The 25,020-nt window shown below is 34.7% G+C and overlaps 1 protein-coding gene across 2 annotated transcripts in view; it reads right to left on the bottom strand.

Annotated features, from left to right (window-relative positions):
- Positions 1-25,020, bottom strand: part of VWA8 (von Willebrand factor A domain containing 8) — a 325,814-nt gene that overhangs the window by 226,826 nt on the left and 73,968 nt on the right. For both annotated transcript variants that reach the window (XM_004759284.3, XM_045076623.1), the window contains 3 exons: positions 23,003-23,134; positions 20,996-21,130; positions 20,829-20,906 (listed from right to left, as the gene is read on the bottom strand). In XM_004759284.3, the coding sequence (XP_004759341.1) occupies positions 20,829-20,906; positions 20,996-21,130; positions 23,003-23,134 (345 nt within the window). The remainder of the gene's footprint in view (positions 1-20,828; positions 20,907-20,995; positions 21,131-23,002; positions 23,135-25,020) is intronic.

Consider the following 25,020-nt stretch of genomic DNA (forward strand, 5'->3'; position numbering starts at 1 on the left):
GGAAAGAGTAAGTCTTATTTCCTTCAAATATTCCTACTGGTGTTCAGAGAAGGGGTAACATGAAGAAAGAATCCCACTGATACTGTATTTTTAAAGAAATGAATGGGCGTTAGTTTTGAAAATGCCAGCTTCACACTGAAAATTATGGTATCCTGACCCATTTTAGCTCTTGAGTCTTTTGCATGGGCCCAGGAAAAGATAAGGACTATGACTCTAGCATGAGAAGTTCAGACCCATATGGAGCTGAGGCTAGCAACTGGTAACATTTTTTAAAGTTTCAACAGAGAAAACTCCTTAATCTCATACCAAGATATCCTGCATCATCGTTCTACACACACTATGAAAAAGCACTAATTCATCGGCTGATGATGCCAAAATCCTTTCATATCTTGTTAATTCACACACTGGCCACAATAGCTGCCTCATTCAAATGAGTAAATATTTACCAGTAAAGATGATGAGAAAGACAACCAGTACACAGGACTCTTCTTTTACAACCCGGCAGTTAGAGACTCCATTATTCCGAACATAGTATGATTATTTTTTGCAACACACCAAGGACTAACAGATCAACAGAGTTCAGCACTGCTAATGCCAACCACAACCACAGACCAGAAATATTCTCCCTTTGTTCAATCCTCACAGGAGTAAAAAATGGAAAACACTTGGCATTTCCTACAAGACTAGCTCAGTCCAGTTTTACCACCTAAACTCTTTCATATTCTCGTGGTAAAAAAGAGTCATTCTTCACTTCCAGTATGTCTTCACATTAAAATAAAAACTTTTCTGCGAGAAAGAAAAAAGCATTCCTTTTAAATACAAGCTGCTAGGTTTCGTAATTAAATTCCTGTATAGAGAGCAAAGATGAAGATTCCTGCTTTGCCTTAAAGAGATAGTGGCCCCCTCTTTCCATAATATGAATTAAAATCAGAAATTATTTTTGATTGTGTGATAGTGCAAGAACACCAAAATAAAAGAGAACTTCTGTGCAACTGAACCTAATCAAACCTAACTATTGACAGAATTTTTTAGCATAGTGTGAATGAGTCAGTGATATGAATTAATTTCAATAATAAACTAACCTTTAACATAGAGTAACAGCATCTCCGTCTTATAGAGTATTTGGATTTTAGTACTGTGAAATTGTTGTAATATCCATATCTACTTTAATATATACTGTATCAAGAAATTGCTAAAAATATATCATTTCTTTATTCTTCCTGGAGCAAAATTTAAAAAAGAGTGTGCTTACTCCCTATGATTATTTTGAAAGTACACTAATAAAAATAAAAAAAGATGAATGTCCCAATTTTTGCATATATTTTTCTTATCTCTGAAACTCTTGAACTTAAGAGAGTAAAAATAGTACTAATGATATCATAGAGCCTGAACCATTTCCTCTTTCTGATTTCCTTAAAATTTTTAAAACAACAGGACATGAAATTCTGTTCCTTTAGCACTACCATTGTCTAACCTTGAACACCTCACCTTCTCATTCAGATCCCTGGAAAACATCCACATATTTCTTAATTCAGTGTCATTTGGAATTTTTTATTTTTATTTTTTATAATTTTGCTCTTTTGATTTGCAAAGGAGAAACCCTACTGAAAAAAAGTCCCATTAAAATAAGAAGCATGGCTGCATGAAATGTATCAGAAAACATAGATCTGAACCCTAAAGTAATTATGTACCTTATATGTTTTTAGTACCTTCTAATGATATATGTTAATTTTTCTGACATTTCCTTGAGAAAACTGGATGTAAGTCATTGGTTTGATGAAATAAATTCAATAAACATCTTGTGGGTCAAGGGGCTAAAATAAGACTAGAATTAGTCTTATTCTGGGGGCACTCTCCAAAATGCCCCCAAATACAGCTAGTCTCCCCTGCTGTTTAAAAACACCTTTGCATGGAGAACTGGGTGTTACACGCAAACAATGAATCATGGAACACTACATCAAAAACTAGCACTGTACTGTATGGTGACTAACATAACACAACAACAAAAAAATAGTAATAAATAAACAAATAATACCTTTGTACACATGTGTAAAAGATTAAAATAAAGATGTTTTAGCTAACAATAATTATAGCTCTAGGTGGATATGATTTTTCACTTTCTTCTTTCTGAATCAAAAATATACACTGTGGGCATTCAAATTTTTTTGACTGGGCTAAGTATTATAAATTTTTTTTTTTCACCCAAAAGATACTAGCTGAAATTCTATGGGCTTTCCAGGTCTGTCTCAAATAAGTTTCACTCAAATAAGCAAAAATATCCTGCCAAAAATATCCTGCCCGTAGAGTATAAACATTAAGATAATCTCAGATTTAAGAGAAACAAAGAATACACCAAGGCTAGCTGATGTAAGCCATCAATTTTGCAATAAGGCATTAATTATGTCCATACCTACTAGCGGCAGAATATTACATAAACATTGTATAAACATAGAATGTTAATAATTTTTAGGTCCCAGAATAGAAATGAAGCCATTCTTTAGAGTCTAAGCATGCTCAGTGAACAGAATGCAAGGCATGCTGCCAACATTCCTCAGTGTCATTTATGTTTGATCTTAAAGAAGCCTCTCATTTTATATATTGTAAAATTATCTATAAACTTTTCCATGCTTCTCCCCCAAGTTCCTCTCTTAAAGACCTACTTTTAACTCATCACATGTATAATAAATGCTTCCTTTATGTATACCACGAAGTATACATAAGCCTGCCATGATTGTTTTAATTGACTCTGCTATGGATGGGAAGAAGCTGCTTTTGGATCACTTGTAGCTCTCTTCATTATAACCAGTGGGATCTAGTCAAGATGATCTCCTCTGCTTACACACTTATTCTATGAACACTTATTCTAAGAATTCTAAGAACAAAATTCTTCTTACCAAAGCTAACCAGAAGTCAAACCCATTGTCTCACTAACAACTGATCCAACAAAAGAACATCTTAATAAAGTTGCAAAATAAAACATAGGTCAAGGTCAGTATATGTACAGAAAATGTCCTATGTATTCAGTGAAGATACACAACCAAACACCCCTCTAACCTTCCTATACTACAGAGGCTAGAAAATAAGAAATATTATTTCTTAGATGCTTTGCAACTAAAATTCTGTGGATAACCCAGGTTCTACCAAGCATTCACACATGCACACATCTGGGAACTGAAAAAAAAGTGGCAATGAGCAATGAGAGGGAGGTGGCAGCCAGCTCTAGGGAACCTGTTCTAGGGCAGCCATGGCTTCATGGCTGAAGCTCTCTCACTCTCATTCCTAACTGGGTAAAATCTAAACATCATTCCCTGTCTCTCCCAGAAATTCTGATAGCTACCTAATACCCAGTGCTAAGTCCCTCTCAGTACTAGATAGCCAGGATGGACTCTATTGCCCACAACAAAAACCACAACCTAAGGATAATATTATTTTAACAAGCCAACTTATTAAAGCTTGTGCAGAAATGTTCATGAACAACGAAGTCTATGAAAGAGGGTGAAAAGACTTTCCAAAAGAAAGGGAAAAAGCAGATGTTACTGAGCAGAACCCCAGGAATACATAAACTGAAGAACCACATTTTATTCAGATGGTACAGCAAACTTGGCTGCATTTTATCACAAGGGTAGGATTCTATTAGAACACATGGGAAAGTTGCCATCAATTCTAGCTTAAATATTCGGAATGATATTTGCCTTACATTAAATTAGTTTTTACAAGCAAGTAACAAGGGGCGCCTGGGTGGCTCAGAGGGTTAAGCCTCTGCCTTCGGCTTGGGTCATGGCCTCAGGGTCCTGGGATCAAGCCCTGCATTGGGCTCTCTGCTCAGCAGGGAGCCTGCTTCCCCCTCTCTCTCTGCCTGCCTCCCTGTCTACTTGTGATCTCTCTCTGTATCAAATAAAATCTTAAACAAATTTTTAAGAAGCAAGTAACAAGATATAAAAATCAAGGATGTCATAAGTACTAATAACCAGTTCAAAATTCAGTAAAGACACCTGAAACAGATACGGCATTTGGCTTATTTAGTCACACTAAAACCCCTTCTGGTGGGCCAATGTGGGAGTAGCAGGTACAGTATGAGGAAAGCAGTGTTTCAATCCAAATCTGCCACTTCCTTGTAATAAGATAAATGGATCATGTGAGGAAAACAACTTTAGAATTAAATGAGATGGCTGGCACCTAGTGGGTATTTGATAAATAACAGCTAAATCAGAACCCAAATGAAGAAAAAAAAATACAAATACATTGAAATTGAAATTTAACAATAAGTCTAAGTTAACAATCCAAGATTTTAAAAGAAGACAAGTGACAATGCTCTACAACAAGGAATTCTTATTTCAGGATTTAAAGTAAAGATAATATGGAAGCAGGTAGGGATTGGTAAAGAAAAGTTGGCAAAGGTCAGATTTTAGCTGGTCCTTTAAAAATAATGTATATATTTCAGAATTATTTATCCACTCCTTCATATACTGACTGCTTATTGCATTCAAGTAACTCTTCCAGGTGCTGAGGATACAACAGTGGAACAGATAAACATGGTGCAGAAGCACTAAATGAAATCTGCCAAAGAATACCTTTCCCTTTGCTGTCCTTTTTCTTAAAAAAAAAAAAAAAAAAAAAAGATTTTATTTATTTATTTTTGAGAGAGAGAGAGAGCATGTACACAAGTAAGGGAGAGAGGCAGAAGTAGACTCCTAAGCAGGAGCCCAATGCGGAACTCAATCTCAGGACCCTGGGATCATGACCTGAGTTGAAGGCAGATGCTTAACCAATTGAGCCACCCAGGTGCCCTGCTGTCCTTTTTGACTGTCTCTATGATTTTGTTAAATGGCTTTCATTTCAAATACCTCAGAAAGTCCTATTTCTCCTACAAGATGGCTTGTAAATCAGCAATAAAGTTCTACACGTTCAGAAAGTGGTTTGGATCCTGAGTAGTTGTATTTTTTTAACAGGGTAAAAATAGAAAACCAAAGCATTTCAGAATCACCAAAGGCAACTAGACAATAAAGCTGAGAGATGTATTTACTTTTTATTTCTAAGAATAAAATGTTTGCAAAATACACTGTACATACAAAAATTGTGAATTTCAAAATCAAATCTAAATTATATCCTTCTTTCTTTTGTTTTTTGACATACTCCACATAAAAAGAATATAGATATATAACATCACCACTAATCTCATTAACCTCTAGCAAACTCATTCTTGCCATGATCTTCGATAACTACAAAATCCTGAGGACCCTTAAAAGATTGCTCTACGGACTTAAAGGTATAAAATAAGTGGCCATAATTAATTTTCATAAGAATATTATGAATAAAAGATATAAAGTATAACAGCAAATACATGAAACATGGAGGAAGGAATAAAAAAGGGTTTTTTTAAATGTATTTGAGCTTGTGTCTATCTACTTAACATAGACTGCTATATATTTAGGATGTTATAAATGAACCTCATGGTAACCATAAACCCAAAAGTATAATATATACCAAAATAAATAAATAAGTAAATAAGAAATCCAAACACAATACTATAGAAATTCATCAATCACAAAGAAAGAGTGCAAGAAAGGAACAGAGAACTACAAAAATGACCAGAAAACTATGAACAAAATGGAAATAAGTACACACTTATCAATAACTACTTTAAACATAAATGGCCTAAATGCTCCAATCAAAAGACACAGTGTGACATAACAGATTAAAAAAAAAAAGACCTATCTATATACTGTCTATAGGAAACTCACCTCAGACATGAAGAAACATACAAAATGAAATAAAACATTTACCATGCAAATGGACATGAAAGAAAATAAAAATAAAGCCAGGGTAGCAATACTTAGACAAAACAGATTTTAAAACAAAGACTGTAACAAGAGATAAAGAAGGGCATTACAAAATGATAAAGGGATCACTCCAACAAGAGGATATAACAATTGTAAATATCTCTGCACCCAACACTGGAGGACCTGAATACATCAAACAAATATTACTGAATACAGAGGGAGAAATTAATGGCAATACAATAACAGGGGACTTGACACCCAACTTACATCAATGGATGTAAGGAAAGTCAATAAGGAAACAGTGTCTTTGAATGACACATTAGACCAAATGAGCTTAACAGATACATACAGAATGTTCCACCCAAAACAACAGATGACACATTCCTTTCAAGAGCACATGTGACATTCTCCAGAACAGATCACACGTTAGGCCACAAAACAAGTCTCAATAAATGTAGGAATAATGAAATCATACCATGCATCTTTTCTGACTACAATGGTAGGAGACTAGAAATCAATCACAAGAAAAAAAAACTGAAAAAAACACAAACATGTGGAGGCTAGAAAATATTAAATAACCAATGGATCAATGAAGAAATAAAAGAAGAGCTAAAAAAAAAAAAATGACATACATACAATGGTCCAAAATTGCAAAAACAGTCCTAAGAGGGAAATATGTAGCAATATGGACTTATCTCAAGGAACAAGAAAAAGTTCAAATAAACAATATAACTTTTCAAACCTAAATGAACTAGAAAAAGAAGAACAAACCAACCCATGGTGAGTAGAAGGAAAAAGATAATAATGATCAGATCAGAAACAAATGACACAGAGACCAAAAATCAATCAATCAATCAATCAATCGATGAAACCCTTAGCCATACTCATCAAGAAAAAAAAGAGAAAGAACCCAAATAAAAAGAGAAGTAATAACTGACACCACAGAAAGGATTATAGTAGAATACGATGAAAAACTATATGTCAACAAATTGGACAACACAGAAGAAATGAATAAATTCTTAGAAACACAATCTTGCAAAACTGAATCAGGAAGAAGTAGAAAATCTGAACAAACTAATTACTAGTAACAAAATTGGACTTGTAATCAAAGAGCTACCAAAAAGTAATAATCTAGGACTAGATGTATTCATAGGTGAATTTTACCAAACGTTTGAAGAAGAGTTAGTACCCATCCTTCTCAAACTATTCTGAAAAATGGAAGAGGAAGGAAAGCTTCTAAATACATTCTATGATGCGAAAATTACCAAAACCAGACAAAGATACCACAAAAGGGAAAACCACAGGCCAATATCCAACAATACATTCAATGGATCACTTATCGTGATCAAGTGGAATTTATTCCAAGGATACAAGGATAGTTTAATATTTACAAATCAATCCACATGATACACCACATTAAAAAAATGAAGGATAAAAATTATGATCATCTCAATAGATGCAGAAAAAGCATTGACAAAATTCAACCTTTGTTCATGATAAAAAAAACTCTCAAAAAAGTAGGCTTAGAGGGAATATACCTCAATGTAATAAAGACCATATATGAAAAACTCACCACAAACATTGTGCTCAATGGTGAAAAACTGAGAGCTTTCCTCTAAGATTGGGAACAAGACAAAGATTCCCACTCTCACCATTTTCATTCAGCATAGTACTGGAAGGTGAAGCCACAGATAGCACTCAGACAAGAAAAAGAAGTAAGAGGCATCCATATTGATAAAGAAGTTAAACTGTCATTATCTGCAGATAAAATGATCCTATATATAGAAAACCCAAAAGACTTCACCAGAAAACTATTAGAAGTGATAAATGAATTCAGTAAAGTTGCAGGATACAAAATAAATACCCAGAAATTAGTAGTACCATAGGGAATATAGTCAGTGATGTTGTAATAGTATTTACACTATTATAATGGCAATTATACTTGTGCTGAACATAGATAGCATAACACGTAGAAAAGTTGAATCACTATGTTGTACACCTGAAGCTATGTAACATTGTGTCAACTATACTCAAATAAAAAAATTAAAAGGAATAAAATTGCCCCAGGACCCTAATCAAAATTACTGCAAAGTACATTTAAAACAAAAATACTAACAGAGATGATCAAGTGTAACGACGTGTTCTTACCAACAGTGCTGGATTTCATTACACAGTGTCCTTAAATTCGGAGGTACTCCACAGAGAATCCCCAAATTTGCAAATCCTGCCCTCAAGCTTACAGATCCCATGTTTTTGGATCACCAAGGATGGTAAATGAAATACCTTTCAGGCTAGAGTTCCTTATTTGGTAGGATTCCTTGGTCACTTGTTTTCTTCCCTGGACTAATGGATTTGGTTTTATTGTAATGTTTATTTTTATACACATTCCTAGAGGCCTCCTACTGTGTTGTTACAAATCTAATAAATACCTCATGATAACTAAATTTGTTAAGATAACACAAAAGATTTTGTCTACTACTTAAGAAGTACACAGTTTCAATTAAATAAGGAGTCCAGTGCATAGTTCAAAAAAATTATAAAAGATGGAATATCAAATTTTGATATTTTTTTAAAAAGCAAATATAAAACCTATGGCCTTTTAAATGGCAAATTAGTGTAACATAAGACTCTTCCTTCTAAATGAACCTCTACAGTTGCACAGTTAAACTTTAATGTGTACTTTGCATTTTTTACAATATATAAGTTGAAAGGACTATTGAGTTAAACCAGCTAATATCTTGCCTTTTCAATACATAACTTTGTACAACTTTTGACTGTGTCTCTGTCAAAATGAGAACCTAAGATGCATTTTACAAAGTTTCGGTTATAAAAATAACACAAGGTTGACATAGAGTTCTATCAGCTGAAGACAACCATTGATTTTTTGAAATTCCTCCATTCCATTATGTTGTTTTTAAAAAGCTAGCAAGTAGAAAAACAGACCAATACTGAAAAACAAACTGATGTGACAAAGCAAATCAAGCTAATGTGAGGGAAAGCATTCCAAATAAAAACAGATGGTAGTGTAGGGCCTCAACCCAGCTCCCTCTTATCTCAGAGTGAGCCTCATTGTCTGCTGCTTATTGTTTTTAAAGATGTACAAGCTAGAAGGCAAAAAAAAAAAAAAAAAAAAAAAAGGCTTGAAAATGAATAAGCTAGAAACTATTGTACAAGCTTTGGGTAATTTGAGGTATAAACTCTAGCACTTAACCTTTCTCATCCTTAATTTTGAAAGTCAGGAAATTCCACTTTACTGGAATATTTTAGAGTAACTACTTGGTTAACTTTTGGTAAATCACTTTGATCACTTCAAAGAGGCTACAGAAAGAGATTATTATATCATCACAAAACTTTATTTTGGAAAAACACAGAAATACATAGAAAATTATAATTCTAGAACTGAAATGAATTTGTCTCAAAATAGAGTCTCCTGCTTTATTCTATAAGAACTTGTTCTCAGAAATCAGGTTGATCTAAATAATTATCTCATTTTTTCTACATTATAGAACACTATAAATAGAAAAGCTCTTAAATGTTTTTATGGGGAGAATGAGAACAATGTCTGAAAAATCACACCTATCCCTGACATACATAAAAATAAAAGCCATTCCACTTAAAATATTTTTAGGTTTCCTAAGCTGCTAAGATGCTGCATATTTCCGCGAATATCTACTTCTTGCCAAGCATGGTGCCGTGGTCTAGCCCACTGGTTCTCAATTCTGTTGGGCCTAATATCCCTATTTTACAAACAATACCTTCAAACATTTGCTTTATAAGCTTGAAAAAATCCACAGGCAATACAATGCACCTCCATACACAATTTCAAATAAAAATACAGGACAATGCCTAACCTTTAGTACAAGGAAAATAACTTGTTATAAAATACTATATAACTTCAACCAATAAACGGTCACAACTACACCAAAAAATATAATGTTGAAGTTGGGTGCTTACAGCTAGAGAGAATCACTATGGATATGAAAACTCTATTGGCTGATGTAGGTGTGCTATATTTGTAACTCAAATACCATGAATGGCAATACCTTCAGTGATGCGATCTTCTAAAATGGTCAGGGTGGTAGGCAGAATAATGTCCCTACACAAAGATGTCTGATAGTCTGTGAATATGTTAGTCCACATGACAAATGGAACTTTGCAGATATGACTAAATGAAGCGCCTTGAGGAGAGGAGATCACCCTTGATTACGCATGTGGGTCCAATCTTATGACATGAGTCCGTGAAGCTGCAGGACCTTTCCCAGCTGGGGTTAGAGGGAGAGAGGGCAGCCTGAGAAGGACTCAGTGCTCTGCTGCTGGCTCTAAAACAGAAGGCATTATGTGTGAGGACTGGAGAGAGTCCAATCTAGAAGCTGAAAAAGTCAAGGATGAATTCTGTCATAACCTGGGTATAAGGAAAGACTTTCTACCCATGACTCAAAACCTAGATGCAATAGAACAAAATATTAATAAAACTATTATGAGGCAAAGAAAAATAAAGCCAAAGAGCAAGTGACACTGAGAGAAAATACATGTAGCATATATCACAGGCAAAAAGCAAAATGGCTAACACATTAATAATTCAAAAACAGAAAGGAAAAAAGGCCACTCAATAGAAAAATGGGCAAAAGAAAAAAAAAGAATAGGTAATTTAGTAAGAAAAGACATGATATAATGTCCCTTAAAATTAGAAATGATTTTCAGAGATACATTGGGTGGCTTAGTCGGTTAAGTGCCTGCCTTCGGCTCAGGTCATGATCCCAGGATTTGGGGATCGAGTCCCACATCAGGCTCCCTGCTCAGTGGGGAGCCTGCTTCTCCCTCTGCCTGCTGCTCCCCCTGCTTGTGTGCTCTCACTCTCTCTCTCTCTCTCTCTCTCACTCTCTCTCTGACAAATAAATAAATTAAGTCCAAAAATAGAAAGAAAGAAAAATGATTTTCAATTCTCTCCTAATATAAGAAATACAAACTAAAACTACTCCTTAATACCATTTTGAAGTATCAAACTTGCAACTATTAAAAAGCTTGGTAGCCCTGTCTGTCGGCATTGTTGATGGGAAAGCAAAATGGTATCATATTTATAGAGGCAGATTTAGCAATTCCTAACAAAACTACCCATGCATTTATCTATTGACCTCACAATTCCACTTATAGGAATTAATCCTGAAGATACACTTCTAGGGATACCTGGGTGGCTCAGTTGGTTAAGCGACTGCCTTCAGCTCAGGTCATGATCCTGGAGTCCCGGGATCAAGTCCCGGGATCAGGCTCCCTGCTCAGTAGGAAGTATGCTTCTCCCTCTGACCCTAGCACTTCTCATGCTTTCTCTCTCATTCTCTCCCTCTCAAATTAATAAATAAAAATCTTTAAGATACACTTCTAATAACGAAAAAACACATACACACAAGGTTATTAACTGCAACTTCGTGTGTAATTATAAAATATTGGGAATAAAACCAATTATCTGTATATAGGGCATTGGTTAGATATGAGGGAATAATATGCAAATACAATGAGGAAGAATGAGAAAGATCACTTTTGAAAAGGTATCTGCCCTTAGTTAGTTTACACTTTCTATTACAAAATTCACAGATGATACAGAATTTTTAAGTTTTACTTTTTCATCTTGACATCTACTATATGCACACGAAAGGAACATATTGTCAAACAGCACATTGTCCTACCCCCAAGGAATTTGCAAATGATAGGAGAGACAAATAGCTAAATTCCATCAATTTCAAGATACACACTTTTTAAATCAGGATGCACCTTCAATGGACAGAATCTTAATACAGCTGCTGGTCAGCTAATTATTCTCTGCCCATGTCTGAACCTGGTTTTGTATATCTACTTTGTGGTGAAAGGGGAAACTATAATCCATTCATGTTTTGGTCAACAAATTAAAGACCACTTGGGAAAAGAATATGAGTCATAGCTATTGCCTTAAAACATTTCGGTCAATCCCTTCTGTTAAAGTTAAGACCAATATCAAAATCCAAACAGCTATCAGCAACTTTGAAGAATATGCTGGAAATCATGGAAGAGCACTCTGTTCTTGACAAAGCATGGAAGATGCAGAGAATAGTATGTTAAACACATATACCACCTTTATAGCTGAACCAAAAAGTGCTTTAGAAAAGTCAGACTGAAGGTAAAGAAGTTTTAAAAATGTTTCCAGCATTTCCTGCATTTATATTTTCCTTTTTCTGCATGCACCAGAGATACATGACCTAAATTAAGTCTAAAAGAGTTCTTTCAGTAAGAATAAAATAAAAATGCTAATTGATAAAGTCATGTCCTAATTTTATTTGCTGCATGACTTTCTTAGCAGAACACAAAATAATGGCATGTCTTACAACTGATGGCATACTGGCCTGCATGAAATACAGTATTATTACAGTACAGAACCATAGATTTAAGATCCAGTAAAACACACAGGAAGTACATATAAATCAAACTGGGGACTTACCAGAAAATGCAGAGATAGCAGCAGTGGAGCTAAACTCTGAAGAATAAACAAACTGGCCCACAGAAGGAGGTTCATACAGCATGAACAAAGCAAGAAAGTATGGCTGCCTCACACAGCCAGTCACACTCAGGAGACCATAAACCATTCTGTATGGCTGGAGTTAAAAGGTGAATGTTAGCTGCACGGGCTGAAGCCTCAAACCCAGCGAAGGAAGGTTTGCACGGGCCGGGGGAAAAAAAAAGCCGTGTGCCAAGCAACAGAATTTGAATATTAGCTTCCAAATTATTAGAAGTGATTCAAAGGCTTAAAGCAGGGGGAAAATTAGAAAGAACAAACTTCAGTGTTGGAACGATAGATTGGGAAAAACCCAAACTTGACACGGGTGGAAAGCCGAGAAAGTTAAGAGTTGATAACAGAGGTGAGAAGGGCTGAGCCCCAGAAGTAAAGCTACGGTAGCAGGAACACACAGAAGTACTGACACAAACATCAACAAAAATGTTATAAGGGGGGCACCTGGGTGGCTCAGTCAGTTAAGCTTCTACCTTCAGCTCAGGTCATGATCCCAAGGTCCTGGGATCTGGTCCCACGATGGGCATCCTGCCCCGCGGAGAGTCTGCTTCTCCCTCTACCCCTCCCCCTACTCATTCTTTCAATCTTTATCTCTCTCTCAAATAAATAAATAAGTAAAATCTTTAGAAAAATGTGATAGGGTTCTCAGCAATTAAAGAGAACAAACTACTGAAACATGCAGCAGTGCTGATGAATCTCAAATGCATTATGTAAGTGAAAGAAACCAGACTCAAAAGGCTGTTTAAATCCATTTATATGCCATTCTAGAAAAGGCAAAATAGAGAGAGAACACCGAACAGTGGTTACTCATGTCAGGGAGGAGTGGCTACAAAGAGGCACAAGGGAATTTTTTAAGCTTATGTAATTGTTCCATTATCTCAATTGTGGTAGTGGTTATATGACCAAATGTGTCTGTCATTTGCAACATACACAAATTTTACTGTATGATTTTACTATACGTGAATTGCACCTCAATTAAAAAACAAAAACCAAAACCTGAATTAAAAACAAAACACCAAAGGGGTGCCAGGGTAGCTCAGTCTGTTAAGCATCCATCCACCTTCCTTCAGGTCATGATCTCGGGGTCCCATGATCAAGCCGTGTATCCCTCCTCAGTGGGAAGTCTGCTCATCTCTCTCCCTCTGCCTCTCCCCCCACTCATGTTTGCTCTCTCTCTCAAATAAATAAATAAAAATTTAATTTAATATATTTTTAAAAGATTTTATTCATTCGTCAGAGAGAGAGAGAATGAGAGAGAGCACGCACAAGCAAGCAGAGGTGGAGAGAGAAGCAGGCTCCCTGCTGAGCAAGGAGTCTGATGTGGGACTCGATCCCAGGACCCTGGGATCATGACCTGAGCCAAAGGCAGCAGCTTAACTGACTGAGTCACCCAGGTGTCCCTAATTTAATATTTAAAAAAAAAAAAAAAAAAACACCAAAACTGTGATAAGGTAGAACACAGATACATTAGTCACGGATTGCCTGTGGCTCCTTTACTACTGCAAGAGCAGAGTTGAGTTGTTTCAAGAGGGTCCACTTGGCCCACAAAGTCCAAATATTTATGATCCAGCCCATTAAAGAAAGAGGTCATCAACCCTGATATAGAGTAGTATCACCCCTTTGTTTGGCTCTCCTTTAAAAAAAAGCCCTTAATTGCCCATAAAAGGAATAGGAAGACAGTAACAGAATGTGCATAAACATGCTGTTCAGGCTAACTAGAAGAGAGAAATGAGTTGTTTTCTAAATACATCCTGAATTAAATCTCCAGAAGAAGAGAGTATATATTCAGTTCTAAATAACAGCCACAAATTGTTTTTAGAAATGTTCACAGAACCCTCCCATTATATTACCACATCTTCTGATTCAACCTATTGTTTAAATTATATGTTTGATGGATATTTTTTCTTGTTAAAGTGACAAGAGACTGGCTTTTTATTGAAGTAATTAGCTAGCACTCTAAAACTGCTTCTTTATATAACTTCTGCATGAAACAACTAGCTTTCCCGTGTGTTTGAGGTATGAAGTGTGCATTCAAATAATTAGAGACGTTATTACTTCATTTCTTTGAAGCTGCAAAACATGGATAATAAAGCTTGTGGCATTTTTACATAAAAATAAAGCATAAGCACTATGTGAAAATCTTAAAAACGAGTTAAGGAAAGAAATGATACCTGTGCCTAAAAACAATTTTGATGTATATGAGTTGTATTCATTATTCATTTCTAAAATGAAGAAATGTAATAAATAAACACAGGCAATAAACACAATGGCCACTTTGAAATTAGCTGAGCATAATCTTGAGTTGCCTTTTCCAAAAATGGTGATATCTGACACCTGTCATTTATGACAAATGATATCTGTCATTTATACTCTGTTTCCAATAAAATATATTTCTGAAGTAGCTTGTGGAGTACAGCTGTAGTTTGTGGCTTTACAATTTGACTTGTAAAATTCCCTGTGTGTGCAACTGCCTCCTGCTTATTAGTACCCTGATGAAATTTACTGAGGTAACTATTCCGTACGATGTATAATACTTATAATTTTGTAATTATAAATAGCATAATGCACAATAACTTATCTATGAAATTATGCAAACAACATTTAGTTATTGGTCCATGTAGCATGACTCTGACATTACAGGCAAGAAATATGGAATCATATTGAATAAAAACATCCCTTCAAATTAGAAGGGAAATTTTATTCTGTTAATCTTTAAATGTTTACATGCACTAAATTTTATACCTTGATGGACTGCAATAAATTTCAAAGCACATTCTATTCAAAGGAGGTAGGAGTCAAAGCCACATCATTAAAAAGAAGAATCTGAAGAAGACATGAGACAGGAGCCTTAGTAATCCTGGGAGTTGAAAAGGATTACTCAAGTCAACCATTTTCAAGTTCTTATGTGATGATGACATATATTGTTCTTTAAAAATAAATTTTATAATAGAAGAAATTTGAAGGAGCTGAGGTAAGTAAAATCTCTGATAGCCTTATGAAGGTTAGTAGGTGGGAAAAGAAAAAATACAAAGAAGACAGGAAGGATGACAGATGGTAGCAAAATATGGAATCAAGAAAACAAGAGGAGCTACACGGAATCATGTAGAAAGTCAGCCTCAAGGTTAAATATTAATCATTTAAGTGAATACAGCTATCTTAAAATCCTGATGAGAGAAAAGTACAAAGTCAAGGCAAAGACAAGAAGTGAGTAAATAAATCCAAGACATAGAGCAGTAACAACAAAGGACAGAGAATGAAAGGAGGAGACTTTCCACTGTATTTGGATAAACAGGAAGAAGTAGAGATCGTAGATTAGATGGAAGATGGAAAAAAGGATTTGGTTTGAGTTTAGCTATAGGAAGAAAAACTTAGCTAAAAATTAAAAATGACTCTAACATTTCAGTATGTTTTAGATAGTGATTACTTTCATTAAAAGTGCCATGAACTTATTTGTTCTTAAAATTTTTATCGGAGTTGACTTGGCTTTAATCCAACTAGTACTTTAACAAAAGAAAGATATCTCAGATCTGGTGCTGTTTATGATGGTGTGGAAAGAAATCTGGAAACACGCCTTTATCTGTTGTGAAGGAAAAGAATAATAACTTGGATTTCTTCAGTACTATGAAATCACTGGCTTCAACACTAAAAAAAGAATAACCAGTTAAAAGAATCTGACCTAACACTTGAGCCAAGTGATTTAAGATTTTTATAACCTATTATAAAACTTATTTTATGTACTGCCACAAATTTGTGTTAAGGCTCTGTTTTTCTTTTTCTTCATATGAAATCCAGTTCTAAAAATAGCCAAGTCTAAAAATAAAGCAAAACCCACAGATTAAGTGTAGCTTTATACATGTACAAATAACAGCGAAATCTTCACATCTTCTAGGAAAACAGATGTTGGATTACTTATTCCCACTAAATTCTCTATGTTGGCTCAAACGTTCAGAAATTTTTCATTAATATAGATTATGTTATTATAAAATCCAAACCCATCTTTAATTCTATTAAATTAATTCCTCTCTCCCATAGAGATCAATGAGCTCTACATATGAAAATGTGAACAAAAAAGGGTCTTATATTTGATCTCAGGAGCTTGGCTTCTATCATGAAAACCAACTGATTAACAGTTTACAAAACTGCAGATGACCATACAGTGCCTAATTTATGCTTTGATCCAGTTCAGGAAAGAATCTATATGGAGAGGGAGGGAATCAAATCTCACCTATATTTTTATATTTCTTTATCCTTTTCTGAAGTCTATGCTTTCAGAAACCACTTTTCTTCTAGATATTTCTAGAAGAAAAGCAAAATTAGAAAAGGGGTTTCCAGAATATGCAATTAATTTGCATAATTATCTCTGTGCCAGTTTCCCCAATCTTTAATGGTAGAATTTTCCTACCTTTGTTTATGCATCAATCAACAAACTGAACAAGAAAGTAAAAAACAAACAACCCCCCTCAAAAAACATTAAAATAGTATTTTTATTAGCTTGCTGTCACTCTCCAAAAATATATAAGAAATCTGTTCTTGGTCTCTTAAAGTAATTCTTTCACATATAAAGAAAACATTCTCGCTGGCAGGATACTTTGGGTAATTTTCCAGCAGAGCTGAGATTTGAATTGGTGAATACATATATACTCTCTTGCTTGGTTCTTCTTTTTAATGAATAGCAGAATAAGGTGACCATAGTTTTCACAGTTCAAGCATATAATCTTAGGATAATTAAGCACTACCAAATCACCATAAACTGACTACAAAAACCTAATACAGAAACAGTATTATTTGGAAAAATTTATAAAGCTAAATTATTTTCAGCTTTCAGTAGAATGGCAGTTTTTTTTTTTAATGTGGAGAAAATAATAATGTGTCTAATTTTAGAAAGATAGAAAAAACAAATTAGAATAGTAATAATAAATTAGGTTGGAGTTATAGAGAAAAGAAGTATCATCCTCAAAAGGTCTTCTCCATATGAGTTGAATGCAGTAGCACCTGGGAAATAGATTAGGCTTGTATTTATCCTTGACTTTAAGTGGAATATAAAATAGAGAGTAAAATATAACTAATGTGACAAATAATTAATGATTTGGGCCCCACCCATTATTTGGTAGAAAAGTATTTGCATTGGAAAATAGAAAGGTGATAGTTAAGCATTTGGTAAGGTGATAAAATGCCATCTTCAGATCACTTCTAACATGAGCTATGTAAGGGCAGAGACATATGAACTAGCACAGTGAGCTAACCATCTGCTTTCTGATCTCTGCAAAGACATCAAGAGGAGTGATTCTATATGACAGCAGGGTATTCTTCATGGCATCTTCCATACATTAAAGTTTAAGATAAACTCCCTCTCCCAATTTCCTTAATTCTCTTTAAAAAGCCAGTAGGTCTACAGTCAATTTATAGAAACTCATTTCAAAATATATTTTCAGTGGGTTCCAAGACTTGCCATCTCCTGTACAGTGTAGAAATTTATTTTCTTTTCTCTACATGTTTATATCTAAAAACCAAGGCTACTATTTTAATCTCATCACCTTTATTTTCTTCATGATTTCATAAACTTGGATCATATGCTTCTTCATAGATTTTATTTAAATTCTGGCCAATTCAACCAATAGGCACAAAGTAACCTAAAGCAGCACAGAAAGGAATCTTCTCAACACTCTGAAATATGAACTGCCAACATTTTCTATAACCCAAAGTCACAATAAGTAACTGGTTTAAATGTCATTTCTCAAAAATAAAAATAATCTTAATGTTCAGTATATTTAGTGTCAGTAACAATAAGAAAGCTTAATTAAAGAATAAACAAAAAATGCAAAATACAACCTAAAATGTAAGTTAATAATATCACATCTACTTCAAAAATTGTTCAAAGAATAGAAACAGAGACTCTACTAGAAGTAAAAAGATATCATAACCACCCAAAGACTAAAATATAGAATCAATAAATTAGCAGGATAAAAATATCTTAGGAGGTATCATTACAAACAAATACATGCGAGAAAATTCTACTCTATAAAATTACCAACTGTAAGTTTGCTTTTTTCATACTATATACAACATGTACATTCACAAAAATAATCTATTCAAAAATACTTAGGAATAAATTTAACCAAGAAGATAAAAGACTCATGGACTGAAAACTATAAAACATTACTGAAATTAAAGAAGACAAATATCTGAGAAGACATTCATGTTCACAGATTGAAAGACTTAATATTAAGATGACAATATTATCCAAAGTGATCTATAGATTCAGCACAATCTCTCTCAAAATCTCAATAGCACTTTTCTTCATAAATAGAAAAACTTATCCTAAGATTCAAATAGAAACTCAAGGAACCCTGAATATCCAAAACAACCCTGGAAAAGAAAACAAAGTTGGGGTTGCATACTTCCTGACTTTAAAACTTACCACAAAGCTATAGCAATCAAAACAGGGTGGAACTGACATAAGGACAGACAGACAAAGGGAATAGAAGAGAAAGCCCAGAAATAAACTCTGGCATATATGGTCAATTGATTTTTGACAAGGATGCCAAGACTATCCCATGAGGAAAAGACTTTTCAACATATGGTGCTGGAAAAATTGGATATTCACATCCAAATGATTTGAAGTTGGACCCTTACTTTTCACTATATACAAAAATTAATTCAAAATGGACCAAGGGATCAAAGACCTAAACGTAAGACCTAAAACTATAACATTAGAACAAAACAGAGAGAAAATTCATGATGTTGGACTTGGCAAAGATTTATGGTATATAACACCAAAAACATAGGCAACAATAATCAAAAGATAAATCAGACTTTCAAAATTAAAAACTTCTGTGCATCAATGGATAGTATTAAGAGTGAAAAGACATCTACAGAATAGGAGAAAATATCTGCAAATCATGATTGAAAATCGGTTATTATCCAGAAAAAAAATATATATATAAACACACACATATATATATATATATATTTTAAAGATTTATATTTTAAAGATTTTATTTGTTTATTTGACAGACAGAGATCACAAGTAGACAGAGAGGCAGGAAGAGAGAGAGGCAAGCAGGCTCCCCGCTGAGCAGAGAGCCCGATGCGGGACTCGATCCCAGGACCCTGAGATTATGACCTAAACCGAAGGCAGCAGCCCAACCCACTGAGCCATCCAGGTGCCCATATCCAGAATATTTAAAGAACTCCTACAAATCAGCAACAAAAAGACAACCCAATTGAAATACAAGCAAGAACTTGAATAGGCATTTCTCCAAATAAGACATACAACAGCCAATAAACACATCAAAAGATACCTAATCTTATTAGTCATCAGGGAAATGCAAATCAAAAGTACAAGGAGTTACCACTCCACACACTGCTGGTGGGAATACAAAACGGTGCTGCTTCTATGGAAAACAGTTTAACAGCTCCTCAAAAAGTTAAACACAGAATTACAATATGGTTCAGCAATGCCGCTTCTAGGTATATACCTAAAAGAACTAAAAGCAGGGACTCAAATAGGTACTCATACACCAATGTTTACAGTAGCACTATTCACAATAATCAAAAGGTGGAAACAACCAGAGCTTTCATCAACATCTGAATAAACAAAAAGTAGTATATCCATACAATAGAACAGTATCAAGCCATGAAAAGAAATAAAATTCTGATATGTCCTATAACATGAATGAACCTTGAAAACATCATTCTAAGTAAAATAGAGACAAAATGACAAAAAGTGTTTGATATTATTTAAAAAGAGGTAACTAGAATAGGCAAACTCATAAGGACTGGAAAGTAATACAGACATTACCAGAGTCTGGGGTGGGGGTGGGGGGTGGGGTAGAAAGTTATTGTTTAATGAATATAGAACTTGGAATACAAGAGTTCTGGAAATAAGTCAGACAAAGAAAGACAAATACCATATGATTTCACTTACATGTGGAATCTAAAAAACAAAATGAATAAACAAACAAAAAGCAGAAACAGACCTGTAAACACAGAGAACAAACTGGTGGTTGCCGGAGGGGAGGGGGTGGAGGGAAGGACAAAATGGGTGAAAGGGAGAGGGAGATACAGGAAAGAAAATAATAAGTTCTGAAAATAGATAGTGGTGATGGTTACATAACACCTAATTCCAGTGAACTATATACTTAAAAATGATTAAAATGGTAAATTTTATGTATTTTTCCATAATAAAAAATAGTCTATTCAATGAATACCTAATTATCTGCCATTTTGTTTAGATTTTCAAATTACTACTAAATGTGTTCTGTGTTTGTGTGCACATGCAGATAAATTACATCTCTCTTGAAAAGCAGACCCCGATATGTTGTGCACATGAGATCTCCTAAAATGCACTTTCAAAAGTTTCCAAATAATTATCATTGTATCCCAATTTGATTGTTGTTATTTATATACATCAAAATTAACAGGTCATAACTCAAGGAAGAATACTCATTAAGTTCTACTGATGGCCCACATATGTATGTTCATAATCCAAGTGCTAACAATGAGTCTCATACCTGATAGAGCATGATGGGTTCTATGTTGTATCCTAAGTTATCTGCAAAGTTCTTAGCAATGACCGTTTTTCCACAACCCTACAAATGGAAATACAATCATTCAAGGGATAAGTCAAAATATCCAAAAGCCAGCAAAGAGAAATCTACAGTGAAACTGCTATTCTTACTTTTCCTCCAATTAAACATATGTCCTTAACCATATGAGACTGCATCATCTCAGCCAGTAGTTGTTTATGGCTTAAAGTTTGTATAAAATGGTCTGATGTACAAGGCTGATTTACTGGCCTGGTCCCAGCTGGCACCTATAATTAAAGAGAAGTAAATATAATATGCATATGTTTTTCTCAAAGCATTAGTAAAAGGAAGCACATAACTGCCATTTAGAAGCCCCTAATAATTCCCTGCTCAATTCAATTCTATACTGGTTTTGATATTTCAATAGAGCAACAACTACTTTCTCATTCACAGATGTGATCATTACCATCAGCCCTCCAAATCAATCATCTCTCTAAAATTAAAGCCCAGTGCTGTCAAATATTTTCATAAGAATCATGTCATTTTTAGGCTATTTATAACTTATAATAATAATATCACTACTTGAAAATGAAGGTTTTTGTCCAAATTCCAGTGCTAAGTACTGAATTTTAGAGTCAGTCTACTGGGACTCTCCAAAGTCACCAATGATCTGATTTCTAAAATCCATGTCTACAAATCCTTTTCCACTTTGAGTTTACCACTCAGAAGCACCTGTTCTTAGAATCTCTCTTCCTATCCCTCACACCTACTTCTTTTGTTTCCCAACTACTCCTTATTAGTCTCCTGGGGACCCTACAGTGAGAAGATTTCCTTGTTCTGCTGAGGACTCGATCATACTGTACACAACATGAACCCTACAGAACTGTAAGTTTGAAAACGACAAGATCAGATTTGAGTTTAGGAAAGATCATTCTGGTGTTGACATAGAAGGTGGACTGGAAGAGCCTGAAGGCAATGAGGTCAGAAAGCCATTACCAAAGGGAAGTAAATAATGAAATCTTGCTCATATCTCATGCCTCTGGACATACCGTTTAACCTGCCTAAAGTGTCCTATCACCTTTCCACTCCTGAGTCACTAGAGAATTCCTACGTCATCCCTCAAGACTCAGGTCATTCTATATCTCCACAGACATTCCAATGCGGCCCTTACTCATCTGTCTCTATTGAGACCATCAGCCTAGAAAGGTCATTCATCTGAAGGAGACAGAAGAGTGTAATGAAAGTGATCATGTTTAGAAATCTCATCTATGACATTTCTTACCTGGTGACCATGAGTGAACTGATTGCCCTCTTTACATCTCAGTTTCTAATCTATAAAATGGACCTAATAAAACTTGCCTCCAGGGTTATTGGAGGATTTAGTGGCATAATATATGCAAAGAGACAAATACAGTGACTAATACAGAATGGGCACTAATAATTCTTAATACAGACCCTGGCTTATAGTAGACATAATCAACGTTCAATTTGACGAATGAATAAATATAGCAACATTAATAAATATTAATAATATCCCATTAAAGCACATTGAAAGTTTATAATTAAAGTGTGCACTGGCACATAAGGCAAGCATTTTTCTTTCCTACATTCACTTACAATTCATTTAAGTCTATGTTTTTCATGCTCTGTTTTCTAGGGACAGTATCTCATCACTTCTTGGGGTTCTCAGGGCCCTCAAAGGGTTACAAGAAAGGGAGGCAGAGCAAGCAGATGGAGTTCTGTGACCAAATATCCTTCTCTTCTTCTAAACACTGCACAACTAGAATAGCTCCTCTTTTAAATAGTGCATGTAGCTAAGAACGATTTTATTTGAAAAGAGTGTTCCTTAGCTCCTAAAATATGTTTGAAAACACTATTTCTTACCAAGGGCTTGGAATACACAATGCTTTATTCAGTACTTGATATGATTTTCCCAGAAGTCAACTTTGGTTTTCGATGAAAGGTTATCCCTATGTTTTTCCTGAACTTTTCCAATTTACAAATATACATGACTGTGGAGACACAGATAGATAAAGATACAGATATACAGATGTGACCCTACAGAACCAGAGGCTTACAAGGAGATCAAAAACCAAATTAGGTCATAAAAATGGGCGGAACAAAGCACATCTTAGAAAGTATCAAGCTCAACCCATTACCTGAATGGTCACCTCTTTGTCTGCTATCTGGACAGTGACCATAGCTTGGGGGGCAGGACTCTCCGTCAGCCTCTCCACTCTCACCACCTCTTTAGGAAGCACAGAGCTTTCTGAATCTTGGAGTTCAAAGCGCTACAAAATTACAAGAAAATTGTGTGATTTACTTTTTATTTTAGTGTTAGTGCTGGATATCCAGTTTTCTGGATACCATTTAGAACTGAAACTCACTCTATAGTATAAAAGTAGAGGTAAAAAAGTAATGACAACTTTCTTCCTGTTTTTACAAATGCCATTCTCCTTAAGCCAATTACTCAGGTGATATGCAAATAGTTCCTAAAATTTACTAAATGACAGGAAAGGGAGTCGCTGAACTCCTGAGCTGGTAACAGTCTGCAGCCTACACTTCTTGTTAATCAAAGGTTCCAGTTTCCTGGAAAGGACGATGAGACTCTTGACAACATGTTAAAGTAAAATAAGACTTATTTTGGTTGACTTCTTAAATCAACTTACGTTAATGTTGCCTGAAATTCATGAAGCCAGAACTTCCTGGACACCATTCCGCTGTTTGCTTGTGTGGTTAGACTAACTGATTACAATAAATTCTAACAGTCTTCCACAGTATCTGGCACAGTGCCTGCTTTGGTGTATGTTCTCAGTATTTGTCAAACTGGATGTAAAACACCAAGACCACTGATTCTTTCTCCATGTGGACCAATTATCAATGCTCTAATGCTTGGTTATAGTTCTCATTCCAGCTGGTTATATAAAGAATGCACACAAAGAATACAAATTTATGGAAAATGAGAATAGTAATTGAAAATTAATTAAATCCTATGCCCTAGAATAACAGCATGTTAGATATGAAAAGATTAACTCATTTTTAGTATTTAACAGGCAGAAATGGTCCCCACCCCCGTCAAAATCCTACCTTAGTTTTAGAACATTAGCACTATAGTGAAAGAACTGACCCTCAATGCAAGAACAGATCACTGCTTACTCAGCAGAATGACCCAAATCCAGAAAATAGATTTAGGGGAAGAAATTATCTTCAAGCTCAATGTTCTAAGTCAAACAACCCAATTCAAGTCTTTTTGATGTCAGAAGTACTTAGGACAATACTTATTCCTTTACCCAAGCCTAAGAAAAATTGTCTATTTGTGCTACCATTAAAAAATGTAAGTCTTATGTAGTATGCCTTTTATACATGCAAATTCTCAGAGTATCACATAATTCGGTAGGGGCTCCTTTTGTGCTATAGACAATAACAATTATTGACAATTTAATTTCATGCAAAAAAAAGTTAACACTGTATTTAAAGGGAGGTTCAATGGAGTAAGGCCTTAGTCAAGTAATTAAAGTAATTAAATTCATTAGAATTTAGAACCCAGAACTGTTAAATTCTAAGAAAACAAATATGTTAGCTAAAGGCATGTTCTTAACCCCACCTATAATAATGTCAGCCTAACTTCATAAAAGACTGACTGCAGAGCACTTGTATTCCCAAAAGGAACACTAATGCCTTGAACCACGTGCTATAACTGGTTATGTCCTTATAAATAATTCAAGCTAAAATATTTCAGTAGAATCAAAATAGTAGGCTAGAATACCCTAAGATAGTAAAAGAACTCAAGTTGCAAGATGAATTACCATCTGCTGGCATAGGAAATTTAAAGGACTGTTAATCAAAAAGGTAACTGAGGAATAAAATACATATATAATTCTCACAGACTACATGTTAGCAAGAAGTAGAATATCAAATAAACCAAAGTTCATTTACTTTACCATTTAACATTAATGAGTAGCTCCTATTCTGGAATGTCAATTAAACAAACAATTCTCATGTATTTTTTTAAACACTTTCTTTCAGATTATGTTATTTGAACTATGAAATATAATTTAATAAAAGGAAATATTAATTATATGTTGATCTGCAAAGCCTCCATACTCTCCCTCACAATTCCCAATCCTGTCCCTCCAAAGTATTCATTTTCTTTATACCTTTTTCTAGGCTGTGGAGC

This window comes from Mustela putorius, unplaced genomic scaffold (assembly GCF_011764305.1).
Source record: "Mustela putorius furo isolate JIRA1106 unplaced genomic scaffold, ASM1176430v1.1 tig00000179_pilon_pilon_pilon, whole genome shotgun sequence".
Taxonomy (NCBI): domain Eukaryota; kingdom Metazoa; phylum Chordata; class Mammalia; order Carnivora; family Mustelidae; genus Mustela; species Mustela putorius.